We start from the raw sequence: 10637 nt of genomic DNA on the forward strand, positions 1-10637 counted from the left end.
ATTAATTATAAGCCTCAAGAGTTTTGATTTACTGGGTTAAGAGGATTCGTTAAGAGGATTTTTCAAACCACCAGCCATAGGGGATGGATGGCAGAGCAGGAACTAGCGGCTCTGAGGCAGGTGAACCAGAGCTGGGAAGACCACCGTATTGGGGCTAGCCTTGGAGGTGGTGAGACTGGGACTGCCAAGGCATAGAGTATCTGGACAGAGCAGGGGATGGTGTCAACTTTTTAAATATTTCCCACAACAAAACCATAAGCTCAAATAAACTTTAATTACCATTTTAAGGTTTTTCTAGACAGGATTTCTCTGTGTACATATACTATATAGCCCCGACTGTCATAGAACTCACTCTGTAAGCCAGGCTGGCCTTGAACTTAGTTCTGGTTGACTCTGTCTCCCACATGCTGGGATTAAAGCTGTACTCTGCCACCACTCGGCTTTTATTAATTATATTTTTTAATATGATTTTTATGTGTGTTGTTGTTTTAGCTTTATGACAGTTGTTAGCTGCTGTAGGTGGGCTAGCAATTGAACCCAGGTGGTCTGGAAGAGCAGCCAGTGATCTTCACTGCTGAACCATCTCTCCAGCCCATATGCCCTTGATTTAAAAAAAGAATGGTTTGAGGAAAAAAGAGAGGTCAAGAATTCAAAAGAGAACAGTGAGGAAAGGTATATGGGAAGGTTTAAAGGAGGAAGGGGGAAAGGATAATTATAGTCTCAAAAAAAGTCTTTTTCTTTTTTAATTTGCCACATGGCTTCTGCAGTGATAAGCTGCCCACATGGCCTGGTCATCTGAGTCAACCCTACAGCAGTGAAGTGACAGATGTCACAGACAAATTGCTTGTACAACTAGCCATGGATTTAGTTTCAGAGATGGATTCTCATAATGTAGCCCTGGTTGGCCTAGAACTAGCTCTGTAGACCAGGCTGGCCTCAGAACTCAGATCTTCCACCTGCCTCTCCCTCCCCGGTGTCAGGATTAAAGGTGTGCACCGCCACATTTGGCCTCTTTACTTCTTAGCAACACTGAAATCACCAGCCTGGCCTTGCAAATAGATTTTTATTATCATTGAGGAAGAGGACACATAACCTACTCAGTTATCAAGAACAGATTCTCAAAGTATATGCCATCAGAAAACTGGGGTCGGGAACATTTGTCATCATTCGAATTATGCTCACATCGTCACATAATGTTTGGTAATAAGCGCTGCCAAAGGAAAAAAAAGATGTCAGTATTCAATCGGGAGTGAAGCTTATCAACTGATAGACTGTCTTTTCATCACAGTCCTGAATTTCTTTAAAACTTTTAAATACTTATGTGTCATATGTGTAAGTGTACATATATGTATGCACTTGTGTGTGTTTGTGTGTGTGTGTATACCTGAGTGTGTATGTGCCTACATTTGCATGCCTGTGTGTATGTGTGACTGTATACGTGTGTGTGTGTGTGTGTGTGTGTGTGTGTGTGTGTGTGTGTCCCCTTGCATGCGTGTGCTCATATGCATGGAGTGGGTAGGTAATAACTTGTGGGAATCAGTTCTCTCCTTTCACCAAGCAGGTTCCAGAGACTGAACTCGTCAGGCTTGGTGACTGTTGCCTAAACTGCTGAACCAGCTCAGGTTAATTTTGAGTAACTGCTCACACTGGCAAAGGAAGACTATCATTCATAGCATGAGGTCCAATCCCAGCCTTCTGCCATAGACCTCTGCCCCACTTCTCAATTCTCAGTCGTTCAGTAGATTACCTAGCTTAAGAACAAGAAGAAAAGCCGGTTGTGAGGCCTCATACCTATAAGTCACTTCAACTTAGGAGGCAACTTAGGAGGCTAAGGCCAGAGAATTGACAGAGTTTGAGGCAGTTTGAGGTTAGTCTAGGCTATATAGTGAGACCTTGTCTCAGAAAAAAACCAAAGATTTTAATTTATAAATTTATTTTAAAATTCAATTCTGTTCCTTTAGCCAAACATGGCCCACTCAGAGAAAACATAGTAAAGAAGCAATGCATTCCCTCCCCACTAGGGGGCGTGGAGATGGTGGGGCTCATGTCAATCATTCCATTCTTTACTACTGAGGGACACCTCTCCTAGATCACTGAGAAGCTCATAAGTGTCAGGCCTGCCCTGGGCGAGGACACAGCCTCCTGCCCGTGGCCTTCCAGACTAGCTGAAACCTGTCGTCCACACCCATAGTCTCCTTTGCATTGAGGTGGTAAAAATGGCACCCCTATCTTCCTCCACTCGGCATGTTGAGAACACAGAAAAACTCCCTGAAATTTGGGATAAAGTTCATTATCAGAGTCCATCCTTTCCATGTGCAAGACCCTGAATCCACTCCCCCAGCACAAGAAAGACAAAATCCCTTCCTCAAGTTGTAAGTCTACAGAGACTCTAAAGCAGATGACGCTCCAACCATTTATACCAGATTCACCGAAAAAACTCTTGGATACATAAGGTTTTAGGCTAGCCTTAAATACACAGCAAGTTTGAGGCCAGACTGGGGGTGTACAAGATGTCTCAAAACAACAACATGCATGCACATGCACACACACGCACACACACGCACACACAAAGATACTTTACATAGCCAAGGCCTTCTTGAGAGAAACAACAAAACTGAAGATATCACAATATCAGATTTAAAGTATATCACAGCAAGTTGTGATCAAACCAGAATGAATGCTACTGCCATCAAATAGATGAATCAGATCCTAGGAGAACCTGTACTTTTATCACTTCTTGATTTTTTTTTTTAAGTACAAAAAACAGGCTCTCCAATTAATGGTGTCAGGAAGATTCAAAAGTAACCACTTTCTTATACTTCCCACTACTGAATAATTCAATAATAAATTCATAACACACTGAAAGCAACACTGACCTGAGACTGGAAAATGACTAAAAGAGAATCTGTAGAAAAAGCTCTGTGACTCAGGTCTAGGCAGGAGTTCTTGGCTAGGGACTCTCCAGTACCAGCAACCAAAGCAAGAACTGGCAACTGGGACTGAATCACCCTAAAAAGTCTCTCTACAGCACTTTGGAGTAAACGAAACACCAAAACCAACCAACCAACAACAAAATCATCCACCAAGAGAAGGAAGAGAAACCCCACAGAGTATAGAAAAAAAGTTGAAATAAGTTTTCATTGTGTATAGCCGAAATTTGCAACAAATTTGAATGTAGCATATGCTAGCCTCAAACATGAGGTAATTCTTAGCCTTAGTTTCCTGCATGCTGGAATCATGTGCCATTATGTTCAAAGGGAGAGATATCTTTTACTCATACATGTAATATAAATTATATTGGTAAATTGTCATGTGCTGTGGACCCTTGTTGAAAAGGGACTCTGGGTGAACAACTTCAGTCCCAGGAAGACACAGGTGGATCTCTGAGTTCTAGGTCAGCCTGACTCCAAGACAGCAGAGGCTGCACCACAATCACTGAAGGTAACTTGGATGAAGGCAAGTAAAACTGAAAGGAAAATGAGCCAAATGGAAATAATGACAGCTCACTCATGAAGCAACCCAAGTGGGGACCACACTCAGGAGAACCCATCCTGCCATTAAAGACAAGGTATGAGGATGCAGTCCCTCTACTTCACCTGTGGGCCTGAGACTGGTGACATAATAACTGGATCCCAAGAACTAGCAATTCTTTCTTTTCCCTCTCTCCCTTCATTCCTAATACATAATCTCTCCCTAAAGCCCAGGCTGTCCTGGGACTCACTATGTAGACCAGGCTGGCCTCAAACTGACAAGAGAGCCACTTGACTCTGCCTCCAGAGTGCTGCCATTAAAGGTGTGTGTTATGCTTAGCCAGTTCCTACTTTTGTTCTTTTGTGATGGTTTTGCAATTAAGCCAATCTGGCTGCCAAATTTCCTAAACAGCAGAAGGTGACCTTGAACTTCTGGATCCTCCTGCCTCTACTTAAATATTAATATACACAGCAAAATGTCTGTTCTGTATGATGATGGAGATCATAAATTTAGTCATATCTTTTTATAGAAAGCTCATTTCTCTAATAAAAATGCATTTTTACATAGAACTTTCTAATATGTTTAACTTAACTCTAAATGCATTGGTGTGAAGGTGTGAGTCAGATCTCCTGGAACTGGAGTTACAGACACTTGTGAGCTGCCATGTGGATGCTGGAGATTGAACCCAAGTCCTCTGGAAGAGCAGCCAGTGCTCTTAACTGCTGAGCCATCTCTCCAGCCCCAGAAATGTTTAAAAATTAATGTCTAGTTTAAGTTAAGAAGCAGAGCTTACCATTGAGTTGGCAGTAATCTCCTGTTTGGCAGCCAATAACACCTCCTGAGCAGCAGGCTTCTCTCCTCCCATGTGTACACCTCCAAAGATCCGTGAATAAAGGTGACGATGACATAAACGGGGTCCTTCAAAGAACACCCAAAGGTAAGAAGGCTGGAGTCAATGTCAGATCAAAAGACAGGGAGAGGGGCTAGGAGACAGTCCATCAGGTAAAGGCACTTGCTGAGCAAGCCTGGTGCTCTGACCATGTAAAGGTGGAAAGAGAGAGACTAACTCCAGGAAGTCAGCCTCTGGCCTCTGCAAGTGCTTACCCACGTGCCAATGCACACACGCACAACCCAACAGTGTGAAGTTTAAAAAATGTAGATCTACTTCTTTTAAAACACCACTGGAAGGGAAATATTCCAAACGTACCACCCATAGTCTCAAGATCTTTTCTGGATAGTACTGAAATCTCTGCAGATGGCAGCCCTCCATGCTAAAGAGCAAGAGAGAGGATACAGTTGAACAGACAATCACGTTCTTATAACTGACTCCCATCCATTCTGGGCTGTAAGCTTGCAACTCGAAACTTGCTACCAAATGTCCTGTTCCAAACAAACACAAAATACACAGACAATTTTTCAATCATTTAAGTAAGAGCAAAATCTTCAGCAGTTAAGAGCATTGACTGCTCTTCCAGAGGTCCTGAGTTCAATCCCCAGTAACCACATGGTGGCTCACAATCATCTGTAATGGGGACATGATACCCTCTTCTGGTGTGTCTGAAGACTGCTATAGTGTACTCACATTAAATAAATAAATAAATAAATAAATAAATAAATAAATAAATACTTTTCAAAAAATAAGAGAAAAATCCCAAATGTAAAAATTGTATCCCTACTTCCATGGCATGCTAATCCGATAAAGACAATAAAAACAGTTCCATGTCCTGACAAGTCCATGTCCTTGGCCAAGAATAGGCTGGCTATGACACAGGGACCGTATGAACAGTCAATAGCTCAAACATTAGAAAAGACAACTATAGAGGAAAAGACAGTAGAACCCAGTCCCTAATACAGGACGGAAATGGAAACATGTCTGCCCAAGGAAACCATAGTTCACTAGTGTAGTGACCATCAAACAGGCACAGGTTCACATCTGGACAAGGAGCCTGCTGCTCCCTTTACAAAACCCAGCATCATCATATGGTGATCCACAATCCCAGCAGAGTCCAGTGGATCTCCAAGTTCCAGGCCAGCCTGGTCTACAGGGCAAGTTCCAGGTTAGCCATGGCTACACAAAGAAACCCTGTCTTGAATGACTAATAATACAAAACAATGACAAGCATTATTTATAGATTATGATGAGCACTTGTGGGAGAGACAGGGGATATCAGGATTTCTTTAAAACTGTGTTTACATTATTATGTTTGTGTAAGTGTTCATGCCACAGCACATATACTGGGGTCAGGGGACAACTTGAGGGATTTGGTTTCTCTCCTCCATCATGTGGTACTCCAGGAATTGAAGTAGGTTGTCAGGCTTGGTGGTTGAGTGTCTCTCTCCTTTAAGCCAGTGCTTCTCAACCTTCCTAATGCTTCCTATTGAACTTTAACACAGTTCTCATGTGGCACTGTGGGTCACCCCAGCCATAAAGTTACTTTCATTGATACTTCATAACAGTAATTTTGCTACTGTTATGATTCGTGATGAAAGTATTTTTTAAGATAGCAGTCTGCCATAGGGATCATGACCCATAGGTAGAGATCCACTGCCCTAAGCCATTTTGCCACCCCATAATACAGTTCATTATTCCTTGTCATTTGGGGGTTTTTGTTTGGTTTTCTTTTTTTTGAGACAAGGTCTCACAATGTATCCCTGGCTAACCTTGTACTCACTGTATAAATCAGGCTGGCCTGGAACCCAGAGAGATCTGCCTGTCTCTCCTCCTAAATGCTCAGATTAAAGGTATGCATTACAATGCTTGATATTTTAATTTTATTTTTACTTTTTAACTTTATTAGTGTGTGTGTGTGTGTGTGCGTGTGTGTGTGTGTGTGTGTGCACGCGTGTGCGTGTCTCTTTGGGTATATGTATGCATGTGCATATGCTTAGTCATCTTTTCAGCTCCATCTTTTTCTTTTGTGAGACAGCACCCTATAAGAAGCTTTCCTGACACAGTCTCCTGATTTTGGGCATGTGCCATCACGTCTGGCTTGAGAATTTTCTAAGGTTTACCTTTAACAATTATTTGATTATCCATCTCTTCCAGCTTCATATCAAATGTGGCAAATTTTGTGACTTTTTTGGGGCCACATCTGGACATCAGGGTTATCCTGTCTTCCCTTCTTGTGGTCCAGAAGGCTCTTCGGCATAATGAGAAGGAGAGACTGGTAGACACAGGGGCGGAGAATTCTGATGTCCTCAGTAAGCTGCTCAGTAAATACACCTGCAGAGAGGATTGCCCAGTGGAATCAGTGAAGAGTAACACCTCTGCAGCCTGCCACACGTGCACTCCAGACAAGGGTCTTTCAAAAGAAACCCAGGAGTGGCTGCATCTGTTCTTCACCCAGGACAGGGCAGAACACTCATTGCTCTCATTCAGGGTCAAAGTAACTCACCATCTTCCTGTCCCTCCCATCATATTCAGAGACAGAATGGAATCCCTGACCCAGGTCAAAGGGCACCTTGTCATCCTACTGTAATGGACTCATCAGGCAGAGATTGGTTAAGTACATTTTCCCTGTGCAGAGGACTAGTCCAGGGCTGTTCTGGATTTTTTTTTAAATGAGGCTTTGCGACTGTCTTCTGTAACCCAGGTTGCTTTGAAAGTATGTTGTGTATAAAACCAAATAAATATGCTTGGGCCCTGAGAAGTACTTGGCCTCTGATTGGACTGTCTCTCTCACAGTACCTAAGAACCAGACACCAGAGAGCTGGCAGTAAAGAGAGAAGGCAGTGTATAAAGCACTGGGTATGGTAGCACTTATGAGAAATGTGTCATGGGGTGGGTAGGCATGTCAGCCAGTGATAGAAAATTTCTTCGAGTTCAGGACCAGCAAAGGGTTCTGGGGACTGTTATTTCACCTGGCTTTGTCCTTTTGCTCAGCCAAATTTCAAGTACACTTCACTAACAGGCATTTGCCATTGTGGTTGGTCATGTGACTGCTTCCAAGCACATTATTATCTCCTGACTATAGGAATGGCTGTCCTTATGATAGGGCTTAGGAGAGCAGGAGTGGTCTGCCTGAACCTCCCTGAGGACTGGACCTTCCCACCATCTCCCACCTTCACCCTGGAGTTGCTAGAACAGACCTACCTTTGGCAACATATGTTGGTCTTTCTTACTCAGAAAGACCCATTTCTTCTGAGGAGAGCAGTAGATTTTGTTAATACCATATTGGAATACACGGACTTTGGAAATGAGGTGTAAGTTGGGAATCCTAAAGATGTAGAGGTCACCCGCGATATCACCTGCCTGAAATCAGAGCATCAGCATTGGGTCAGTGAGAAAAGGTTAAGCATGGAGGAAGCAGTGTTATCTGCTCTAAGATACACCACTGTGTCTTCAAGTCCAGTAACAAGAGATCCAAAGCTCTGAGCAGCCTACCTCACAGAGCATCTGGGATGATCCCTGGGGGTGGGGGATGACTCAGTGCGTAATTGTTGACGAGAGGAGTGGGGGTTGGAGTTCAACCCCAGGGCCTCCAATGGCTTTTTCTGACCTCCAAACTTGTATGTGATACATAGACACACATGCAGGCAAAATATTCACACACAAAATAATTTTTTCTCTTTGGGTTTTTTCAGACAGGTTTCAGGATTTCTCTGTGTAGCACTGGCTATCCTGGACTCACTCTGTAGACCAGGCTGACCTCAAACTCAAGAGATTCACCTGCCTCTATGACATGCATCACCATGCCCTTCAGGATTTTTTAAAAGAAACTTTTGTAGGGCCAGGTAGTATATTATCTTCAATCCTAACACTCAGAAGGCAGACGCAGTATGAACTCAGTGAGTTAGACCACCCTAGTCTACACAGTGAGGTCTAGGCCAGCCAGGGCTACATCATGAGATTCTGTCTCAAACTCATGAGGGAGGGTATGTGCAAAGATTTTCCAAGCCCTAAAACCCTCTTCCCCAAGACTCACTGGGACATCAGTGTTGTCCATTTTTCTCAATATCTTTCACATTTTTCTCTCTATTGTCTCTACACAAATTCATGGATTCACAAATAATAAACAATTCAAACACAAGAAGATGTAAAACCACTTAGGAAAACTGTGTGTGTATGTGTGTGCATGTTATATGTATATTTATGTATGTGTACATAGATTACATACCAGGGCATACATGGAATCCAGAAAAGGACACCAGGTATCCTGTTATCCTCTTCTCCTGATTTCCTGAGAGAGTCTCTTATTGAACCTGGACTCAGGCTGGCTTGGCTAGCAGCTGTCTAGTCCCAGTGACCCTTGTGTTTCCATCCCCTACACTACTGGCACCTTTACTCACATCTCACTTTAAATGTGAGTGTCAGGAATTAGAACTCGGGTCTTGCACATGCTTGCACAGCAAACACTGCTACCCACTCAACCATCTCTCCCCAGATCCCAGGAAGGAATTTTAAAATGATACTTTTAAGACAATGGCTTAAAGAATGTACATGAAGTAGGTCAAAGGCTAAGGGATGGCCATGTTTCGGTATACTGAGATTGACTCTCAGGGTTTGCAGAGACTCCAAGATGGCAAGCTAGGATTTGACAGTAATGGGACCTCAAATTGCCAAATATTTTGTTCTGTGTCTATTCCAGATTTGGGGGTCACTTACCAAGACAATCGGGCCATCCTTTGTAAAGACAGCTTTCACTGTTTGACAGGGAAAGAGCAGCTTGTTAGTCGCCAGAGCGTCCCTGTTGTGACAGTCCCACAGTTTGATAGTATGGTCTATATCTACAGTGACTGCAATGTGCATCTCAGGGAGGGTTGTCAACATCTTGATGTAGGTGGGCTGTTCTGGGCTTTCCCAGGTCATAACACCCTGGGGAACAAGAGAATCATCATGTCTGAGCACCTCTAGTTCAACTGCTTTCACCCACCAGCTTTATTTGGAAGCCTCATCCAGAATGCAACCCCTCCTTACTTACAAGAAAAGAATATGAAAGTTCTAAGCATCCCTCACTGGACATGGTAGCACATACCTAGCATCCCAGCCCAGGGAGGCAGAGACAGAAAGGTCTCTAGAAGCTTGAATCCAGTCTGGTCTACAATGTCAAGTTGCAGGCCAGTTGGAACTACATTACAAGACTATCTCAAAAAATAAAAAGAAACACAGGGCTGGAGAGAGATGGCTCAGCATTTAAGACCACCAGCTGTTCTTAACAAAAGGACCTGGGTTCAATTCCCAGCACACACATGGTAACTCACAACTGTCTTTAACTCCAGTTCCTGGGGACATGACACTCTCACAGGGACATACATGCAGGAAGAATACCTATGTACATAAAAATAAAAATAAACACAAAGAAGAGAAACAAACATCTGGATTACCTGGGCAGGAGTGGACAGGAAAACAGGACACATACATTGTGCTCAGAGACAAGCACACACTCACTATTCAGACCAGAAAGAACATGGCTGTCAGGATGGCTCACCAGAGAAGGGCACTTGCCACTAAACCTGATGACAGGAGTTCAATCCTCAGGAACCACATGGAAGGGGAGAACTAACTCCCACAAACATGTGTGAAGAACAATCAGCCTGTGCTCAAAGCCATCTCACCTTTACTAACAGTGCAAGCAGAGAGCATGTGCCTATTGTCACTTCTAGTGGGGCTAGATTTCTTGTTGTTGTGTTTGTGAAAGGGTCACTCTATACCTCTGACTTTTCTGGAACACACTATGTAAAACAGGCTGGAGTTAAAGGCCTGGGCCACCACTTCTGGTAGTATTAGGTTTTATTACACATGAACCAAATAATTTACAATGAATCAATTCCAAAACTGGTTATTGTATCAATTTTTACACATTGCAACTGAGAGAACCTGGTTCTTTTGAAAGCTTTTTTTTAGCTTAAAAAAAAAAAATACCAAGGGGCTAGAGAGATAGCTAAGAGTTTAAGAGCACTTACTACTACTCTTCCAGAGGTCCTGAATTCAATTCCCAGCAACCACATGGTGACTCACAACCATCTGTAGTGGGATCTGATGCCATCTTTTGGCATGCAGGTATACATGTAGTTAAAGCAAATAAAATAAACAAGTTTTTTTTTAAAATCACACACACACTCATTCACACACACACACTCTCATTCACACACACACACTCTCATTCACACACACATACCCTCTCACACACACACTCACTCTCACACACACACTCACTCTCACACAC

At 43.1% G+C, this 10637-nt stretch overlaps 1 protein-coding gene across 1 annotated transcript in view; it reads right to left on the minus strand.

Annotated features, from left to right (window-relative positions):
• Window positions 1–1104: 1104 nt before the first annotated feature.
• LOC114635598 (F-box/WD repeat-containing protein 15-like) overlaps window positions 1105–10637 on the minus strand; it is a 12695-nt gene continuing 3162 nt past the window's right edge. The window contains exons 2-7 of the mRNA XM_028784108.1: window positions 9077–9286; window positions 7565–7723; window positions 6484–6694; window positions 4679–4851; window positions 4265–4389; window positions 1105–1210 (exon numbers count right to left, since the gene is read on the minus strand). Coding sequence (XP_028639941.1) covers window positions 1105–1210; window positions 4265–4389; window positions 4679–4851; window positions 6484–6694; window positions 7565–7723; window positions 9077–9286 — 984 coding nt within the window. The remainder of the gene's footprint in view (window positions 1211–4264; window positions 4390–4678; window positions 4852–6483; window positions 6695–7564; window positions 7724–9076; window positions 9287–10637) is intronic.

Source organism: Grammomys surdaster, unplaced genomic scaffold (assembly GCF_004785775.1).
Source record: "Grammomys surdaster isolate TR1022 unplaced genomic scaffold, NIH_TR_1.0 113900, whole genome shotgun sequence".
NCBI classification, from domain to species: domain Eukaryota; kingdom Metazoa; phylum Chordata; class Mammalia; order Rodentia; family Muridae; genus Grammomys; species Grammomys surdaster.